Source organism: Myxine glutinosa, chromosome 7 (assembly GCF_964187855.1).
Source record: "Myxine glutinosa chromosome 7, kmMyxGlut1.1, whole genome shotgun sequence".
Classification (NCBI taxonomy): Eukaryota; Metazoa; Chordata; class Myxini; order Myxiniformes; family Myxinidae; genus Myxine; species Myxine glutinosa.
Window position 1 is genome coordinate 103,649,627 of NC_136267.1, and position 21,789 is coordinate 103,671,415.

General features: G+C 42.6%; 1 protein-coding gene across 1 annotated transcript in view; it reads right to left on the reverse strand.

The window, feature by feature from the left end:
• LOC137431612 (neuropilin-2-like) overlaps positions 1 to 21,789 on the reverse strand; it is a 350,182-nt gene that overhangs the window by 26,811 nt on the left and 301,582 nt on the right. The window contains exons 12-15 of the mRNA XM_068123132.2: positions 21,329 to 21,481; positions 17,924 to 18,204; positions 17,663 to 17,759; positions 5,121 to 5,162 (exon numbers count right to left, since the gene is read on the reverse strand). Of these exons, the coding sequence (XP_067979233.2) occupies positions 5,121 to 5,162; positions 17,663 to 17,759; positions 17,924 to 18,204; positions 21,329 to 21,481 (573 nt within the window). The remainder of the gene's footprint in view (positions 1 to 5,120; positions 5,163 to 17,662; positions 17,760 to 17,923; positions 18,205 to 21,328; positions 21,482 to 21,789) is intronic.

The following is a 21,789-nucleotide window of genomic DNA, read 5'->3' on the forward strand; positions in this document are numbered from 1 at the left end:
AACACTGATAAAGTGAACGATTGGGTTTTGTAAATGTAGTGGCCATGTTTACAAACTCGTTCAGGGTGCACGTTGTGGTAGACAATTGTATGACGTCACCACCTCAGCTTACGGTGTTGTATGACATCACTGCACCAGTTATTCATGTTGTTGCTAACTGGCCATGTGTCCATGGTGGTCGGAAATAAATTGCTGTTTTGTCTATTTACAGGAAATAAACTTTTAATTCTGGCATGAGATAGGACCATAACATAATGTGACCATTATCTAAGAGTTCAGTTGTATTTGCCTTAAATATCTTGTTGTTTTATCAGATTGTGGGCAAGGTCATCTGGTATATTTTATGTCACGTGGGCCCCACGCAAGGCCTAGTGGAGGATAGACCTCTTTATAGTGTACCGACTATGTAAACGGTTAAACGACTGATATCGTTCAGCATTCTCCATAAAAGATAAAGATAACACGTATGTAATGTAATCTATTTCATATACATGTGTCTTTTATGATGTTCTAGACTAGAGTGTTGATAATGTAATGCATTTCTATGGTAGCCCAGTCGAACCATATTGATGTAACATTGACATTCCAGTTAATGCAAATTATTCCCAGATGGTTCCAGACTGAACTTATCAGAAGATTTCTTGCATGGTCAGATTAAATGCGAGCAGAAGACAATTGTATTGATGGTAAGAAACCATATACAGACTTGGCATTTAATATGGAATGTGTTTTTTGTGGGGGTGAACTTACTTTTCAAGATGTCTTAGAACCAAAAGTTCATTGGAATTATGTTGAAATTATTCTAGATTTTGTTAATGTGACCTTTAAAAGAAACAAAAACCACATTTGACATTTCGAAACAAATAAATTGATCCTTGAAAGTGATGTAAACTGATATCGAACTCAATTCATGGACAGTACTGTGTTAAACTTCTGTAAGTTTTCCAGAAGTATCTCTTTATTTTGCACATTAGCCAAATTTTTTTTAACAAAAACAAAAGTTAAATTACGACTGGGATTACGGACAGTAAAATTACAGTTCAGTACTTCGTGTAACCCCCACGAGCATTCAGGAGAGCACGTACACGTTGAGGCATGCTATTCACGAGATTTGCCAAGGTTTGGACAGGAATCGCTTGCCATGCAGTGACAATAGCCTGCTGCAATTCACGCACAGAGGTCGGCTGCTGGTCCAAGTGGTCGATTTGACGCGTTAATTCTGCCCACAAGTTCTCTATAGGATTCATATCCGGGGACATGGCAGGCCACTCCATATGCTCTACACCACGGTCAGCAACAAAGTGTTGGATCATGCGAGCACGATGAGGCCGTGCATTGTCATCTTGGAAGACAAAGTTTCCTCGAAAGGCTGCACGAGCAAATGGAAGCAAAGTTTCTTCCAGAATGGCCCTGTACTTGAACTGATTCAGGTTTCCATTCAGAACAGCCAGGTCAGTTTTGCCCCCTGCATGAAAAGCAGCCCAAACGGTCACCACACCACCTCCAGCTTGGACTCTTGGCACTATACAATCTTTGTTGTAGGCTTCATGCACTTGTCTGCGCACTCGGACGCGGCCATCTTGACAATACACCAGAAATCTAGACTCGTCACTGAAGATCACGTGATTCCAGTGTCCTGGCTGCCATTGACGGTGCTCTCTGGCCCACTGCAATCGGCGCTGGCGGTGTTGTCTGGTCAGGCGTGGCTTTCTCAGGGGATGCCTGGCACGATAGCCTGCTTGAACCAGTCGTTGGTTGACTAGCCTTCTGGATACAGGCACATTTGTCAGTTGCTGCCACTCAGCCCGAAGCCGATTAGCTGACTTGGTACGGCCATTGCGGACTAACCGGTGCAGCTGGAAATCATCCCTCCTTGTGGTTCTGCGGGGACGTCCTGGCCTCGGTATTGGAGGAGGGACACCCCTCTGAGCATTTCGTTTCAGGATCTTTGACACCTGACCTTGAGTGATGCCATACTGCCGAGCAATAGCACGCTCTTTCGTGCCGTAATTTCGTAAAGCCACCACTCCATGACAAACAGCATTGTCGAGTTGACGGACCATCTCCAGAGGAAGCGGCAATAACTTTTGGAGACGTGCAGCAGTTGTTTTCCACTAATACAGAACGCAACAACCCTTGTATACCCGACTGTGAAGCCAATCGTCAAATGCACCTGTCCGTACATTTTGCCACGCCACCTGTGATATAATCCTGTTATTGACTTCTTGCTGCGACAGACAACCAGTGACATGGTTCTTTTAACAAATAAATCACCAAAGTGTAAAATAAACTCACCAGATTGATATACTGAGTTAAGAAAGTAAACCCAAGTCAAGAAAAAATATATATTCCATATTAAATGCCAAGTCTGTTGTTATTTTATATCTCCATATCTTGTTATCAATTTGATCAATCTTGTGAGTAGAATTGCTATCATAGCAAGTACTAGGGCATGCCCGTACTATATATACACAAAGAATTAAGTTAAGCACCCCCCCCGTTTTTTTACAACCTCGCACATTACAAGTTTGTTGTCGTCAAAACAGTGTAATATACCCATGATATTGCTATATTTTCTGGAGAAGTGATATTATGGTCACATAAAAACATAACAATCATGCCGTTTTCAATATTTTATTCTGAATAATTTAAGGTGAAATTTTTTGGGAATTTTAGGCATATTCTCACCTCAATTTAAGTATGGAGCTATAGGTCCATCACGGACAGTGTGGATGACGTTTATGTTTTCTAACGTACAGTCATTGTTCTGAGAAGACCTCTAGCGATCTTTGCGTCAATAACGTGTGTAGGACCCACGTGATCGGATCACTGACTCAACCCTACGTCTCATAGACCCTGTAAGCCGTCGTATGCGTTGCTGTGGCAGGTTGTTCCATTCCCGATGTAATGCACGTTCCAATTCATCCAGATTGGCTATTGGAGGGACCATCTTCGCAATTTGTCGTCCCAACATGTCCCAAACGTGCTCGAGGGGGTTCAGGTTCAGGACAGGATTAGGGGGTGCTTAACTTAATTCTTTGTGTAGGGGTGCTTAACTTAATTCTTTGTGTATATATATCTAAAATTATATCCCCCCCCCCCTCTATTTACATGAAATGGTTTGGTCCAAAGCGAACGGCTTGTGAGTACGGTGACAATCCCCCCCCTCTATTTACATGAAATGGTTTGGTCCAAAGCGAACGGCTTGCGAGTACGGTGACAATCCCCCCCCTCTATTTACATGAAATGGTTTGGTCCAAAGCGAACGGCTTGCGGAGTTTGGTAAAGAAATCGCCATAGCGTGCACAAACGCGCAGGAAAGCGAAAGAATCGCAAAGTAGTTTTAATTAGTTTTCAAACATAGTTTAACGCCAACATAGTTTGCCAACGTGAAATAAATGAATACGCTCTCAAATGTGCCGTCCGAGGCAGAGTCTGTTCGCCACGTTCGGCACACGTGATAGCTCGCTGCTCTCTGATTGGTTGAATCGTTTTTTGGACATAGCTCGCTAACTACTTGTCCGATTAATATGAAACCTTGAAAAGGCACATCCTCGGGTCCCCAGCAATATACCTGGCAAGTTTCAAGTATATCGGACCCATGGTTGTCGAGAAACAGCGGTCACAGACAGACACACAGAGATTACTGGCATTATAGATAGACTAGGGCATGCCCGTACGTGGGTGCAATGCCCGTACGTGGGTACGTGGGTACGAGTACGGTGACAATCCCCCCCCCCCCCTCTATTTACATGAAATGGTTTGGTCCATGAAATGGTTTGGTTCATTCGCAAAGCCAAAGCGAACGGCTTGCGAGTACGGTGACAATCCCCCCCCCCCCCCCCCCCCTCTATTTACATGAAATGGTTTGGTCCAAAGCGAACGGCTTGCGGAGTTTGGTAAAGAAATCGCCATATCGTGCACAAACGCGCAGGAAAGCGAAAGAATCGCAAATTAGTTTTAATTAGTTTTAAAACATAGTTTAACGCCCGAGCGAGTTTAACGCAATCGCAAATCGCATCGCAAAGCGAAAGAATCGCAAATTAGTTTTAATTAGTTTTAAAACATAGTTTAACGCCAACATAGCGCCAACATAGTTTGCCGACGGGAAATAAATGAATACGCTCTCAAATGTGCCGTCCGAGGCAGAGTCTGTTCGCCACGTTCGGCACACGTGATAGCTCGCTGCTCTCTGATTGGTTGAATCGTTTTTTGGACATAGCTCGGTAACTACTTCTCCGATTAATTTAAAACCTTGAAAAGGCACATCCTCGGGTCCCCAGCAATATACCTGGCAAGTTTCAAGTATATCGGACCCGTGGTTGTCGAGAAACAGCGGTCACAGACAAACACACAGACATACACACACACACACAGAGATTGCTGGAATTATAGCAAGTATGACATCACCGCATCAGCTATTGATCGGGAGATCTGTGGGAGGGAGAGGGCTTGGGGGGGAGGAGGCATGGGAAGGGTAGGGGGGTGGGAGAGGTATAAAACATATGGACACTGCCAGGACTTCCAGGAAAGAAGTCGGTATTTCAAAAAAGTGGATCTGTGGTGAATTAACGGGGGTAGAAAAGATTTTTGATTACATTTTGAAAAATTAAATGTAAAATTTAAATTTAAATTTAAATTAAATTTAAAAGATTTTGAAAGATAGAAAAGATTTGAAGAGCATTTGGACATTTGGTCATTGAATTCAACCACAAATTATTTTTGAGGTCAACGTAGGCCAAAAGGTCAACATAGGCCAGATTTCTAAAATTCTCTTAAATTTCATCCGATTGATTTGAAATTTGAAGATGATTTGCATATCAGGTTAATTAATTCAAACACCAACTATTTTTAAGGTCATCATAGGCCAAATTTCAAAAATTGCCAATTTTCATCTGATTGACTTGAGATTTGAAGAGGATTTACAAATATAAAATTATAAAATTAAAATTAGTCCAGGACCATATTTACTCACAACGTGGCCACATGATATAGGATGGCACCCTCTGTGGGGTTTTGCTCAAATAGAAAACAAAGGTATGGGTCAACACCTCCATTGAGTGGATTATAGTTAGCTTTGTAATGGGTTCTATAAAATAGTTAACGGCATTCTTTCATACCTGCAGGCAGTCGTTCCATCCCAGGAATGGCATACAAAGGCTCTGAAACACACACACACACACACACACACACACACACACACACACACACACACACACACACACTTAGGATCATGAACACAAACTTGCCACTTTTTTCTGATAATGAAATGGACAAAATCATAGTTGTACTGCATTCTTATTTGATAATGTTCAGCGCATTCTCCTGCACAAAACAAAACATGTATCAGTAGTTTACAAAAAGTTTACGAAGAATTTTCATAATTATGCATTCTCACTTAAGTGACTTTTCTTTGCTAAGCACTCAAAAGTACTCACAGTGAGTCAGGGTGGTGATAAAGTATCATTTTAGCATTTGGCTAAGGAAGAACCCATGTGTCCATTAGAGGGCGCCTTTAGACTATAGAAAATCGAAGCTCATAGAAGAGCTCGGTGACATTGGTGTATTAGGGCAACAGTTACACACAATAGCAAGGGAATGAATGAATAGGAAAAGAGGAGATGGAAAGAGGAGACACAGTAACCTGCAATAATGGATTGGGTTAGTTGAAGGTATAAAATATTGTTGGTAGGGATGGGGATGACATGGTCGTGCACCTCCTGCTTGAATATTTGGAGTGAATAATGGGATTGAACAGCCTCAGGAAAACGATTACACAAACAGAGGAAAAGAAGAAAAAAAGAGTTGAGGTGTGCAGTCAGCCAGGATTTTGAGAGTTTAAACAGGAGAGGGTTGCTGTAAGAACACATACATTTTGGAGGTGCTGGGGAGGGTCAGATGGCTAAAACATCAGAGGAATCTAGACCAGAGGAGAGGCCATGAAAAAACAGATAGGCCATCAAGATGTCAGCAATGTGAGACAAACAAAAAAATATGTCAGCAATGAAAAATAGATGTTGGTAATGTGAGAGCAACAGGTCTTGTGCTTTCTCCTCATTGTGGGAGATGTCAATCATTTTGAGGGTTTTATTAATCCACATATTCCAGGAGAGACAGGTGTGATGCTGAAGTGCCAGCCCATATGCGAGAGCAGCATTTCATTGTGCTTTGGATAAAGGCTTTGTAGGCTCTGACTGTATATACAGTAGTTCCTATTTTTCAAAGAATGACCTGCCCAACAGATGATACCTCATCTGCAGTTAGCTTTGTGATGTGGTTGGCCCAAGATAGGTCATAGCTGGTAGTGAGGCCAATAAGTTCTCGATATTAACAGCTTCCAGTGGCTGACTATGGGAAGAGATAGGTGGGTTCATTTGATGATCCTTCCAGTGATATGGTGAGACTACGAGGTTTGCCAGGATTGAAATATATGTTTCATTTATCAGATGAAATTTTGCATTTGGACCGGTGTGTACGGTGTGTACCCTGGTTAGAATAGGTACACCGTATCCCTGCGTGTCGTAAGAGGCGACTAAGAGGGTTGGCGTCAGGAAGGGCATCCGGCCATAAAAACATTGCCTCAAAAAGAGAACCATGACAATTACAACTACATATGGGCAGGGTACAGCCCGAAGTGGAGATCGGTTTCTGAGGATTGGGACATGGAATGTAGGGACAATGACAGGGAGATCAGGAGAAGTGGTGGAAGTATTGGTCAGAAGAAGAGTGGACATATGTTGTGTGCAAGAGACGAGATGGAAGGGAAGTGGTGTGAGAATGGTGAAGGGTAGGCAGGGACAGAAATACAAGTTTGTGTGGCAAGGGTGCCTGGAGGGCGTGAATGGTGTTGGTGTCCTGTTTTCTGAGGAGTTTGTAGACAGTGTGGTGAGTGCGACGAGAGTGAGTGATAGGTTGATGATGGTGAAAATGATGATTGGAAAGCTCTTGGTGAACGTCATCTCGGGATATGCTCCGCAGGTTGGTTGGAGCGATGAAGAGAAGGACAAGTTCTGGTGTGCGATAGAGAAGCTGATGGAAAACGTGAAAGATGAGGAAGTTGTTGTGGTAGGAGGAGACCGAAATGGACATGAGGGAAGGAGTATGGATGGTTTTGACGGAGTTCATGGGGGTTACGGATATGGTGTGAGAAATGGAGAAGGTGAAAGGATTTTGGAGTTTGCTGATGGAGCTGATTTGTTGATTTGTAATACTCAGTTCCAGAAAGGGGATAATAAGCTTGTTACATACACGTCAGGTGGGTCGAGGACAACCGTTGACTACCTGATGGTGCGTAGGCGAGATAGGGGGCACCTCCGGGACACAAAGGTGATCCCGGGGGGGGGAGGCTGTTTCACAGCACCACTTGGTTGTCTGCGACATAAGGGTGAAAGGTGCGAGGAGAGCTCAGCGGGTGAAGTACCAACCGAGAATGAAGGTGTGGAGGTTGAAAGAGGTGACAGTAAGGGAGGCATTAAAAGAGAGGCTGAGTCGGGAAGAGGATGATGTGGTTGAGCTTGAACGTGGTTGGATGTCAATGAAAGATAGTCTGTTGGGAGCCGTTGGTGAGGTATGTGGATGGACAAAAGGACCACCGAGGCACTCGGAAACATGGTGGTGGGATGATGAAGTTGGAAAGAGGATTGACGAGAAGAGGAAGAAGTTCAAGGAGTGGCAGAATGCGAAAGGTAAGGAAGCAGAAAAAGCAGAGCATGAAAGTTATAAGGCAGCCAAGAAGGCTGCAAAGAAAGAGGTAGCAAAGGCGCAGGAGACATGTAGGAAAATGTTCGGAGAACGCTTGGATTCGGAAGAGGGTCAGAGAGCGGTATTCAGGATTGCAAAGCAGATAGCGAAAGAGAGGTGTGATGCGATGGGGGTGAGTTGCTTGAAGGATGAAGTGGGACAAATCGTTGTGGACCCAGATGGAATTAAGGAAGATGGAAAAGATATATGGAAATGCTGTTGAATACAGAGAATGAATGGGATGGCAACATAGAGAGTAACCCAGTTTTAGGACTGGCAGAGAAGATAACTGAGAAGGAAGTTGAGGAAGCGATAAAAGCAATGAAGAGTAGAAAAGCGGGAGGGCCGACGGGAGTTGTGGGAGATATGTTGAAGGCAGCAGGAAGTTGGGGTGTGAAGAGAATGGCAGAGATCTGTAATCTGGTGGTGAAAGAAGGTCGCATTCCAGTGGATTGGGAACTGAGTACCCTCGTCCCTCTATACAAGGGGAAAGGTGACCCTCTGGAGTGTGGCTCGTACCGAGCGATAAAGTTATTGGAGCATGGAATGAAGGTATTGGAAAGGGTGTTGGAGAGGAGCATAAGGAAGAAGGTGAAGATCGACGAAATGCAGTTTGGATTTATGCCAGGAAGAGGAACGACAGACGCGCTCTTTATTGTGAGGCAGTTGCAGGAGAAGTACATGGAGAAGAGGAAGAAGTTGTTTCTTGGGTTTGTTGATCTGGAGAAAGCATTCGATAGGGTTCCACGTGAAGTATTGACATGGGCATTGAGGAAGTTAGAAGTGGAGGAATGGTTGATCAGAGTTGTGATGGCAATGTACAAAAGAGCGCGCACAGCTGTAAGGACGAAGGACGGGAACAGTGGTGAGTTTGAGGTGAAGGTGGGAGTGCATCAGGGGTCAGTACTAAGTCCACTACTATTTGTAGCTGTGATGGAGGTGCTGGCTCAGACCGTAAAGGAGGGTTTACCGTGGGAGTTGTTGTTTGCAGATGATTTGGTGTTGATTGCGGAAAGTATGGATGGACTGAAGGAAAAGATGAACAAGTGGAAGGAATGTATGGAGACAAAAGGTCTGAAGGTGAATATAGGAAAGACGAAGGTGATGGCAAGTGGTAAGGCATATGGTGAGGTGGAAAGAACTGGGAAGTGGCCATGTGCTGTGTGCAGGAAGGGTGTCGGAGTGAACTCCATTCAATGTATAATGTGCGCTGAGTGGGTTCATCAAAAATGTAGTGGTCTGAGAGGGTCATTAACCAGTGTGGCAGCTACATTCAAATGTAAGGTGTGCACAGAGGGAGCTGCAGATGGAGGAAATGTTGAGTTGGATCTTGGAGACGGCGTGAATCTGGAAGGTGTGAAAACATTTTGTTACCTAGGAGACATGCTGAATGGAGAAGGTGGATCAGACTCGGCAACAGTTGCTAGAGTGAGATGTGCATGGAAGAAATTTCGGGAACTGAGTGGCGTGCTGATGAGGAGGGGAGTGTCGTTGAAGCTGAAGGGAAAGGTGTATGCTGCATGTGTGAGAAGTGTTATGATTTATGGGAGCGAGACATGGGTAATGAACGTAGAGCAGCAACGAAGGTTGGAAAGGGTGGAAATGCGAATGGTTCGGTGGATGTGCGGAGTGTCGTTGAGAGAGAGGAAGACAAATGATGAATTGCGAAAGATTATGGGAATAGAGCCTGTGATTGATGCTGTGAAGAGGAACAGGTTGAGATGGTTTGGTCATGTGTTGAGGAAGGATGAAAATGACTGGTTGAGAAGAGTGATGGAAATGAATGTAGAAGGAAGTAGAGGACGGGGAAGACCGAGATAGACTTGGCTAAAGATGGTGGAAGAAGAAATGTGGGCAAGGGGGTTAACAAGGAGAGATGCAGAAAATAGGGCAAAATGAAGATGATTGTCATGGGGACCGCAAGGCTAACCCCCGCTCTTGCAGGGAAAATGGCCTTAAAATGCATGTTGTTGTTGTTGTTGTTGTATCAGACGAGTATCTTTCTAATAAGGTCCAGATCAGCAGATATTGATGCAGCTCTTTGTTATGCCCCTTTTAGTGGGATGGTAGTACTCTATGCCCATGGCATATTGTAGAGTCATCTGCAATAAGAAAAAGAGGGTTTTTCAAAAAATCAGAGATGCCATTTATGTGTATGAAAAACAGGATTCGGTCCAAGGCACTGGCTTGGGGCCCTCAAGCCTGCACTGGGAAAGGAGAGGAGAGCAGCGAGTTATACAGCAGTGTTGATTGTGTAAGTGGAGGAAGTCAGAAAGGTAGGTATGAAACCAGTCTTTTATGCCACCAGCAATGACCTTGGCAAGCGTAGCAGGAAGCCAGAATGAATAAAATGGCAAGGTATATCCAAGGTGATGGGTCTGACTTCCTATGTGAGTTATAGGGCCTCCAACCATTGCTGAATGAGGAGCCTGCAGAATATCTGGAGTTGGGTGACTGCATCAGATTCCAAACCAATAGTCAGGCTATTTGAAAAATGGAAAGATTTGACAACAGCAGCAATGATTGATTTATATGACTGCAGCTTATAATTGTAAATAAGCTTCCTAGTTTGTGGTTGAGAGGATATTATTGCACCCTTGTCGACAGAAGTGATGTTTGCTGTCACACAGGAGGTGGCCCAATGAAAAGGGCTGACGTAGGAGAAGCAATAGCAGCAGCGCAGGATGCTCCCGCCAGTTTGTGGCATAATCCATAGAAGCAATAGCAGCAGCGCAGGATGCTCCCGCCAGTTTGTGGCATAATCATCTGGCACATGTGTTTACAAAACGTTGATGTGAAAAATCTGCACAGACTTATCTTCACGGATGAAACTCCAGAGCTTGGAAGGTCTTTAAAACAAGGTGCTGTGGTCTTTATTGCACTCCTGGATAAAAATATGGTTTTCCAAAAGGTATGTTCTGTGATCACAGAATTATTGCAAGAGAACACTCGCTTTGATCGATGTATACTTTGTACATTTTGCAATCCTGAAAAAATAAGCACAAATTTAAATGTGGTGCATGTGCTGGACAATTAGGATCTATATCTCAGCAGAAAGACGAATGACTGAGATAATAATTTTTGTAAAAGGGGAGAGAGAAGCTGAGGAAAAACAAGAATGTTAAAATCAGAATAAAAGGAAAACTAGAAACAAACGGGATGTGAACAAATTTGCCGTAAACATCAGGAATTCTAAGCCAGACAATGAATATGTAACATGATTCCATTACATCTAAAAATGTAATTCTCCAAAGACAATCTAGCAATATGCAACTCAATACACTTTGTTAAGTTAATTTGGAAACCAGAGATAATGATGTGCTTTTCGGTAAATATAAACTTGTATTGTTCTACAAGGATTTCACTCTTCTGGTATTGGAATTTCTTCCACAATCAGAATATGTTTGATGGATTGTTCCATTTGCGGACTTCATGCGTCCCTTGTTACACGCCAGGGTGCCAATGTGTATACATGGGGCTGACTTAATCTGAATAAGTGTTGACATTTTTCTGCATGGTGCATGACACCCCCAGGGAAAATCAAAATGGCCACATGGATTATTTGCCTTTGAGTATTACTTCCATCATAAATCTATACTACAGACTTGGCATTTAATATGGATTTTTTTTTTTGTGGGGGTGAACTTACTTTTCAAGTTGACTTCGAACCAAAAGTTCATTGGAATTATGTTGAAATTATTCTAGATTTTGTTAATGTGACCTTTAAAAGAAACAAAAACCACATTTGACATTTCGAAGCAAATAAATTGATCCTTGAAAGTGATGTAAACTGATATTGAACTCAATTCACGGACAGTACTGTGATAAACTTCTGTACGTTTTCCAGAAGTATTTCTTTATTTTGCACATTTGCCAATTTTTTTTTTAACAAAAACAAAAGTTAAATTACGACTGGGATTACAGACTGTAAAATTACAGTTCAGTATGACGTGCAACCCCCACGAGCATTCAGGAGAGCACGTACACGTTGAGGAATGCTGTTCGTGAGATTTGCCAAGGTTTGGACAGGAATCGCTTGCCATGCAGTGACAATAGCCTGCTGCAATTCACGCACAGAGGTGGGCTGCTGGTCCAAGTTGTCGATTTGACGCGTTAATTCTGCCCACAAGTTCTCTATCGCATTCATATCCGGGGACATGGCAGGCCACTCCATATGCTCCACACCACGGTCAGCAAGAAAGTGTTGGATCATGCGAGCACGATGAGGCCAGGCATTGTCATCTTGGAAGACAAAGTTTCCTCGAAAGGCTGCACGAGCAAATGGAAGCAATGCTTCTTCCAGAATGGCCCTGTACTTGAACTGGTTCAGGTTTCCATTCAGAACAACCAGGTCAGTTTTGCCCCCTGCATGAAAAGCAGCCCAAACGGTCACCCCACCACCTCCAGCTTGGACTCTTGGCACTATACAATCTTCGTTGTAGGCTTCATGCACTTGTCTGCGCACTCGGACATGGCCATCTTGACGATAGACCAGAAATCAAGACTTGCCACTGAAGATCACGTGATTCCAGTGTCCTGGCTGCCATTGACGGTGCTCTCTGGCCCACTGCAATCGACGCTGGCAGTGTTGTCTTGTCAGGCGTCGCTTTCTCAGGGGACGCCTGGCACGATAGCCTGCTTGAACCAGTCGTTGGTTGACTAGCCTTCTGGATACAGGCACATTTGTCAGTTGCTGCCACTCAGCCCTAAGCAGATTAGCTGACTTGGTACAGCCATTGCGGACTAACCGGTGCAGCTGGCGATCATCCCTCCTTGTGGTTCTGCGGGGACGTCCTGGCCTCGATATTGGAGAAGGGACACCCCTCTGAGCATTTCGTTTCGGGATATTTGACACCTGACCTTAAGTGATGCCATACTGCCGAGCAATAGCACGCTGTTTCATGCCGGAATTTCGTAAAGCCACCACTCCATGACAAACAGCATTGTCGAGTTGACGGACCATCTCCAGAGGAAGCGGCAATAACTTTTGTAGACGTGCAGCAGTTGTTTTCCACTATTACAGAACGCAACAACCCTTATATACCCGATTGTGAAGCCAATCGTCAAATGTACCTGTCCGTACATTTTCTCACGCCACCTGTGATATAATCCTGTTATTGACTTCTTGCTGCGACAGACACAGTGACATGGTTCTTTTAACAAAGAAATCACCGAAGCGTAAAAGAAACTCACCAGATTGATATACTGAGTTCAGAAAGGAAACCCAAGTCAAGAAAAAATATATATTCCATATTAAATGCCAAGTCTGTACAAGAGAGCCGTTTGTCTGTATCTGTGTGTCGCCATCTTTCTCAGAGATTGCTGAACGGACCTTCGTCAAACTTTCAGGGGGTTGTCAGTGAGTGCCAGAGAGTGATTTAGACCAAAAAAACATATTTTAAAAATCTGTATATATTTTTTTTTTAAAGGTTTTTGGTGGATTAAAAAAAAAATTGCTCTATAGTGCCTAAACCTTTTTCATTAATGGCAGTTATATAAAAATACACATTCGCATAAATAAATACAAAACAATTACCAAACATTTCAACACAAATCAATCAAACAATTCAGATTCAATCAGACAATTCCGGAAGCGATCGAAGTTGGTGGTAAGTCTTCTTCTTCTTTCTGAACGTCATCAAACTTAACTCAGAAACGTGATCAACGGCACATTCACCAGCATATATTCAACGAAAAGCATTTAATTCCACTTCTAAGGTGACACCTGTACAGTATTTACCACACGGAGAATCTAACAATACCAGTACAGTATTGTACACCGCTCCTTTCCTATGCCATCTCCAGGCACTGCATAACGTCATTGCCGGGCACCGAAGGGGGCTCTGCAATGACGCACGCTGAAAGGGAGTACTCAGTTTTCACTCTGGTTGTTTTCTTGCTTTCTTGTTTTCTTGGTTGTTCGGGCGATATCTCAGCCATCCTTTGAGCAAGGAAGCTGAAATTTCGGCACAATAGTGAGCAAGTACTTTGTCAAAAACGCTATTTTTTGTTTTTTTGATTAATCAATTAATTGATGAGTTATTTAATTATTAGCACTTCATTAAGTACTTATTTATTTTGTTCAGGCTGGAGTTCCCCAAGGCAGTGTTCTGGGCCCTGTGCTTTTTCTGGTCTTCATCAATGATCTCTCTGACTCTCTTGAAAATCCTCTCTATCTCTTTGCTGATGACTCCACTCTCTGCTGCTCCATTCCTCATCCCTCAGATCTACAGTCTGCAGCCTCCTCACTCTCTGCAGACCTGGACAAAATCACAGACTGGGCAAACAAGTGGAACATGTCTTTCAATCCTGACAAATCTCACACTCTTACGATGTCTCTCCGAAAAGACCGACTGGACAACCCTCCCATCTACTTTCTGAATAATCCTCTCCAAGAAGTTCTGTCACTCAAGCTTTTGGGTCTCACTATCTGCCATGATCTTTCCTGGGAAAACCACATTTCCAAGCTGGCCTCCAAAGCCAGTTGCCGACTGGGCATCCTCCGTCGTGCGAAGTCCTTCCTTGGCACACCTGAGCTCCTCACCACATACAAGGCTTTCATCCGCAGCTCAATGGAATACTGCTCTCCCCTCTGGGCTGGTGCTCCTGCCTCACACCTAGCTCGTCTTCACGCTGTTGAAACCAAAGCGTTCAGAATCATTGGAATCTCCCGCGATGACGCTATCTCCGAGGGCCTTTCACTTACTCACCGCAGGCAGGTTGGTGGTCTTTCCGTCTTCTACCGACTCCTCTCCGGCCTTGCTCCCCCAGCTCTCTCTGGGCTCTGTCCCCCAAATATTCCTGCAGGTCGCACAAGATCTGCCTGCAACCCTCTTATGGTTAAACTGCCAAAATCAAGACTCTCTGCTCACCTTCACTCCTTCATTCCTCTTTTCTCCCGTCTCTGGAACAAACTCCCTCACTCTCTTCAATCCCACTCCTCCCTCCAGGTCTTTAAAACGGCTATTCACCACCATCTCTTATCTTCCCCAATCCAAAACCTTGAACTTTTCTACCCCCGCTAATTTCACCCCAAATCCACTTTTTTGAGGTGACTTTTGTCTTCTTTCCTGGAAGTCCTTGGTGTCCTTGCGTTTTATACCTATCCTGCCTCCCCCCAGGCCCTCTGCCTCCCACACATCTCCCGATGTCCCTGCCCTCAAATGTTGTGTTTGTGTGCTTCCTCCCCTTCTCTCCCCATCTTGTCGACCGCTCCCCTTTTTATATACTTTGTTTGCTTGTTTGTTTGATTTGTTTGTTTGATAAATGTTAGCTCTTTCACAAGCCTCGACTCTGTATACAAAAAAAAAAAAAAATCCTTTCTCTTCTGGTCATGATCTCAGGCACCTTTTGAGTTAGGAAGATGATATTTGGACATGCCAATGACAGTGATTTGGCTGTAAAAGATATTTTTGATTTATTGATTAATCAATTAATCAATGAATGAATTAATTATTTAATTATTCGATTAATGACTAAAATTTGTTGTTTTTTTTCGTTACAGATTCCAATGAAATGGTGGTGGTTCACGTGTTCTATTAGCGAATTGATTAATTATTTCATTTTTTTTATGATTATTATTTATTTATTTTCATTATTAATTATTGTAGACCGCTCATTTCCTATGCCATCTCCAGCTGCTGCATATCGTCATTGCCGGGCACCGAAGGGGGCTCGGCAATGACGCACGCTGAAAGGGAGTACTCAGTTTTCACTCTGGTTGTTTTCTTGCTTTCTTGTTTTCTTGCATTCTTGTTTTCTTGCTTCCTTGTTTTCTTATTTTCTTGTTTGTCCAGGCGATATCTCAGCCATCCTTTGAGCTAGGAAGCTGAAATTTCGGCACAATAGTGAGCAAGTCCTTTGTCAAAAACAGTATTTTTTGTTTTTGGATTAATCAATTAATTGAGGAGTTATTTAATTATTGGCGATTAATTAAGTACTTCTTTTGAAGCCTGGTGTTGGCTTCGCGGTTAGGGTGCCGGCTTGGGATCTTAGGATCCTGGGTTCGAATCCCGGTCGATTGCTGAATTAACACCAGGGGGGTTGACTCAGCCTGTCATCCTTCCGAGATGAAGTACCAGTTCATTGGTAATTCCCTGTGTGTCGCAAGAGGCGACTAACAGGGTTGGCGGCAGGAAGGGCATCCGGCCATAAAACATTGCTTCAAAAAGGGGATCATGGTGCCCAAAAAAGGCCAACCCCTGCTCTGCAGTGAAAAATGGCCTCTAAAGGTGGTCAATTAAGTACCTCTTTAATTAATTATATTTACTTTCTCTTCTGGCCATTATCTCAGGCACCTTTTGAGTTAGGAAGCTGATATTTGGACATGCCAATGACCAGGTGATTTGGCTACAAAGGCTATTTTTCATTTATTAATTAATCAATTAATCAATTAATCGATTAATTATTTGATTATTCGATTAATGACTAAAAAAATTTTTTAAAATATTTAAGTTACAGATTCTGATGAAATGGTGGTGGTTTATGTGTTCTGTGCCCGAATTGATTAATAATTTAATTTTTTAATGATTATTATTATATTTATTTTCATTATTAATCATTTATTTATTTTCTTTCTCATTTGGCCAATATCTCAGGCACCTTTTGAGCTAGGAAGCTAATATTTGGACATGACAGTGACCAAGTGATGTGGCTATCAAGGATATTTTTGATTTATTGATTAATCATTTAATCGATTAATTATTTATTGATTAATCAATTAATTATTTCATTTTTTATTAATGACTTATTTAATTAAATTTTTAAAAGATACATCTTCGGATAAAGCACTAGTGGTTTAGTTATGCTATTAGCCAATTAAGAAAATATTTTGTGATAATCTTTTATTGATTTTAATTATACAATTAATCAATCAATTAGTGTACACCTCTCCCTCCCAATGCAGCCTCATTGAGCTGCACTGCGGTATTGCCGGGCGCCGGAGGCGGCCCGGCAATGGCGCGCTGTAGGATATTTAATTATTTGGCATGGGGGCGGTGTACTTTGAATGTATCTGTACTTGTTTATATTATTTATTATTATTATTTACAGTATTTATTATTTATTTATTATTATTTACATTGTTTGTTATTACAGTACAGTTTTTACCACATGGAAAAAGTTCGATTTTTTGGGGGATAATTTTTTTTTGCTCTATCGTGCCCAAGCCTTTTTGATTAATGACGTCAAACAAATCAAACAATTCAGGAAGCGGTCGAAGTTAGTGGTAAGTCTTCTTCTTCTTCCTGAACATCTTCAAATATGTTAATGTTTCTTTTTCACCTGAGCAATGGTGGGTACTCCAGCTATAAATGCTTTTATACTTTACTCAGGGTACAAAATCAAATACAACTTTGTGTGGGGAGGGGTGGGGGGAGGGTGTAACATAGGCTATGTGTCCGCGGCCTCATGCGGGGTTGTGAGGAGCAGGGGGAGGGGCGTAAATTCTGTGTAGCGCCACCTGGTGTTGGCGGCAGAGGGTATTGCAATTTTCTTTTTTTACCTGGGCAACACTGAGGTTAAAGAACTCTTTGCACGGGTAAATTTGTCCTCCTTCCCTTCCCCCCCCCTCCCTCAAAAACGGAGGGGCCTGTCAAAGTGACCCCCCCCCCCCCCCCCAAAAGATGTACACTATATATGTAGTATATCTTTCCCCTCCATCTCCCCTCACCTTCCCCTCCCCCATCTACTCCCCCCATTACCTTCCTCTCCCCTCCTCTCCCCCCCCCCCCCCCAACGCTGGGTACTTTAGCTAGTATGTAATAATGAAGCATGCGACAGTCTAGTGACTCTAGTTAATGAACTTTTTCAAAGAAGTCCATTTAGCAAACTCCTGCAGGACAATAATTCATTTTGACCCAGATAAACTGTCATATTGATGGGTTAACATAGTTCATGCTGGAGAGTAAGCTGCAGTACTTACTGAGACAGTTCGCAAGGTGGACATCAGGGGCAATCCGTATGTCGTCAACAGCCAGGAAGCTGGTAGAATCATCTCCGACTACACCTTCCAACACGATCTAGTCACACACAAACTGCAAATAAACACCACCATCTTGTGCCAACCCTCTGGTGAAACTGACAATGACAATTTCATCCTGATGGTTATGATAAATAATTAGCAAAAAAGCTTTTGAGAGATTTCAAAATTGTGAAGAGTGCCAATTAGTACACTCTTTATTACCTGGAATGGCAATTGCAGTTGAGGAATAATGACTCTGCCTTCCTTCCAGTGGGATACTTTGTCTGCAGCCATCTTCCACAAAGATCTATCCATGTCACTCTGACTTGAGGAGCGAATAGAGAAATGCAAGCTATCTGATCCGGATCCTCTGAAGAAGTACCAAAAGGAAAGGCAATGGTATCCACGTGCATGTGTTTCCAAAATGGGGCTCAGGAGACGAGCTGTAGCAATTCCAGTGCCCTCTTTTCCCTGAATAAAAGTATAGGAACCTCGTTCTGGGACTGCAGGGGGAAAAAAACCGGAAAAACAGTTGTTTATAAAATTAAGGACCCACACCAATTAACAACAAAACGTTTCTGGCTAATACTAAGTTAAAAACAATTCAAAAACAACATAATGTTAAATAATTTGTAACTACCAAATGCAAAGTAAGATGGGGCAACATTCCAACACCCCAACTCCCAAACATCTATAGCCTCATCATCATATATACTATACTCAGTATTCCAAACGGTTGAAACAAAGAGCTCTCTGGTGACGGTACAATGGGGAATATATAAAAAAAATATTGCGCAGTATACTGAATAAAAGGACTTTTTGTCTTATTTCGCATGCAGCCTGTGGGTGTTGGTTGCATCATTGCTGGAAGCGAGGTTGTGCCGCTAATCCACTGCCCCCATTACCAGTAAGCTGTACTCATTTTGCTGACCTCAGAAGGATGACAACCCCCGTTTAGAGGCCATTTTTCCCTGCAAAGCGGGGGTTGGCCTTTTCGGGGACCGTGGTAGTTGTTGTTTTTTGGTCCCCTTTTTGAAGCAATGTTTTACGGCCGGATGCCCTTCCTGACGCCAACCCTTTTTGCCGCCTTCAACGACAAACAGGGAATTACCAGTGAACTGGTACTCAATTAGCCGACCTCGGAAGGATGACAGGCTGAGTCAACCCCCCTGGCGTTAATTCAGCGATCGACCGGGATTCAAACCCAGGATCCTAGGATCCTAAGCCGGCACCCTAGCCGCTAGCCCAACACCAGGGATCATTACACTACAGAAGGATGACAGACTGATTCAAATCACCTGGTGTTATTTAACAGCACAACAAGGGCTCAAACTCAAGACCCTAAGATCTTAAGCCAACACCAGGCTTAGCAAAAGGACTGAGGAGGATGTCAAGTGCCTTCAGAAAGTATTCAAACCCCTTGACTTTTTTCATATTTGGTTGATACAGCGTGAATTAAAAATGAATTAAATTGAGATTTTTTTGTCACTGATCTACATAAAATACCCCATTATGTCAAAGTGGAATTCTTTTGAGACATTTTTCCAAAATCATTAAAAATGAAAAGAGGAAATGTCTTGAGTCAATAAGTATTTAACCCCTTTGCTATGATTTAGAAAGAAACACCTTTCTATACAAGGTCCCACAGTAGACATAGCATGTCAGAGCAGAAGCTCTACTATGAAGTCCAAAGAACTGTCTGTAGAACTCCAAGATAGACTTATGAGGAGACATAGATCTGGGGAAGAGTATAAAACAATTTCTAGAGTGTTGAAAGTTCCCAAGAGCACAGTGAGCTCCATCATTAGGAAATGGAATGAATATGGAAATACCCAGGCTCTTCCTAGAGCTGGCTGTCTGACCAAATTGAGCAACCGGGCAAGAAGGACCTTGGTCAGGGAGGTGAACAAGAACCCAATGACCACTCTGACAGAACTACAGAGTTCCTTGGCTGAGATGTAAGAACCTGCTGGAAGGACAACAAGCTCTGAAGCACTTCACAAATCTAGGCTTTATGGAAGAGTAGCCAGACGGAAGCCATTCCTGAGAAAAAGGCACATGACAGCACACCTGCAGTTTCAAAAAATGCACTTCAAAGACTGAGAGGATGAGGTAAAATATTCTGTGGTCTGTTGAGACGAAAGTTGAACTCTTTGGCCTGAATGCAAAGCGCTATGTCTGGCAGAAACCGAGCACAGCTCATCACCCATCAAACACCATCCGTACCCTGAAGCATGGTGGTGGCAGAATCAGGCTATGGGGATGCTTTTCAGTGGCATGAGCTGGGAGACTTGTAAGGATAGAGGGAACAATTAATGGAGCCAAATACAGGTAAATCATTGAGAAGACCCTGCTTCAGAGTGCAAAAGACCGAAGACTGCGGCGAAGATGTACGTTCCAACAGGACAATGACCCCAAGCATACAGCCAAAGCAACACTTGAATGGCTTCAGAACAAGAACCTGAAAGTCCTTGAGTGGCCGCACCAAAGTCCAGACTTGAATCACATTGAAAATCTGTGGAAAGACTTGAAGATTGCTGTTCAGTGACACTCCCCCATCCAACTTGCCAGAGCTTGAGCAAATCTGCAAGGATGAATGGGAGAAACTCCCTAAATACAGATGTGCAAAGCTGATACAGACTTGTGACTTGCCAAGAAGACTTGAAGCTGTAATCGCTGCCTAAGGTGTTTCTAAGAAGTCTTTACTTAGGGGGCTGAATACTTTTGTAAATTAGATATTTGTTTTTCATTTTTAATTGTTTTGTAAAGATTCCTAAAACAAGATTCCACTTTGGCAATATGAGGTATTATGTGCAGATCAGTGACAAAAAAAATCTCAATTAAATCCATTTTAAATTCAGGCTGTGACACAACAAAATGTGAAAAAAGTGAAGGGTGTGAATACTTTCTGAAGGTGCTGTAATGTCTTCAAGGGAAGGGGGACAGGGCACATCTTGACTCACCTTATTCTTCCTACAGGTGATTATGGTGAATATGCTGAAGAGGTCAGCATGAGGGATCCATATGAATGTAAAATTCATCATAAAGTTATTCTCATAAAGCTTGACAACATAGGATACTGCACCCATTTTCCTCACTTTTAAACGTCATTTTTATGGCTTTGTGTGTTTCCAGAATGAAAAGCTCGGCTTTATCTTTCTCCACTCCATTTATGCCTTTCATAAATTCGATGGTTTTTTCATTTCAATTACCCTCGTTTAAGTGACTCATTTGTCCAACTGTCAATCTAACAAATTAGCTTGGCAACATTTGTATCATTTTCCAGTTGTATTTCGTCCACTCTAAGATTCAGTAGCTCATACAAGGCAACTGAGTGTTTTTTCCTGCTCTCTAATTATTTTACCTTTTCAAAACTCTAATGCAATTAATTTTTATACATTTTAATTTATCCTGTCAATAGCATTAACAGTAGGCGAATCCTTACCTATGCAGATCAAAATAGTAAAAGTAAAATTACGTAAAATATTTTTTTTTTAAAGTAAAAAATAATAATAGTAATTAAAAAAAAGTAACATAAATAACATTTTTGATGTAAAAGATCTCAGGACATTCTCATCTGCTGTATTTCATCACTTTCTTCCTTTGCTGTAAATATAAAGTAAATACCAGAAGTAGGGGCATGAGCTGCTCCATCATGGCTTTGTCCCAATGACCATTGTAGAGGAGTTCCGAGATCCGTTTGCCAGCCACACACCGTATGGTTTTGGTCATCACCAAAGTTGCAGTCAAAGCCCTCATTCCTGGCACTAATAGTCGGGCCTGGGGGAGAAAGCAGAGGTTATCAGTCAGTTTGGGATCATGTATAGGTGAAATCATAATGTTGCTTGCAGCATGTCATGGCCAGAAATTGACTCAGCCTTTTAATAATTAATGCCTGGAAATGCATTAAGCTGTCACATTTACTCAAGAATGGTCTCAAAGAGATATTTTGCGATTAAAGCCTATTCCTTGGCTCATATTTTGGTCGTTATCTATACTTACAAAAATGATATTATGCGAGGTCACGAAACCTCGACAAGCGAACACAACTCGATTCTTTTTCTCACAACAATAAATGCAATAAAAAC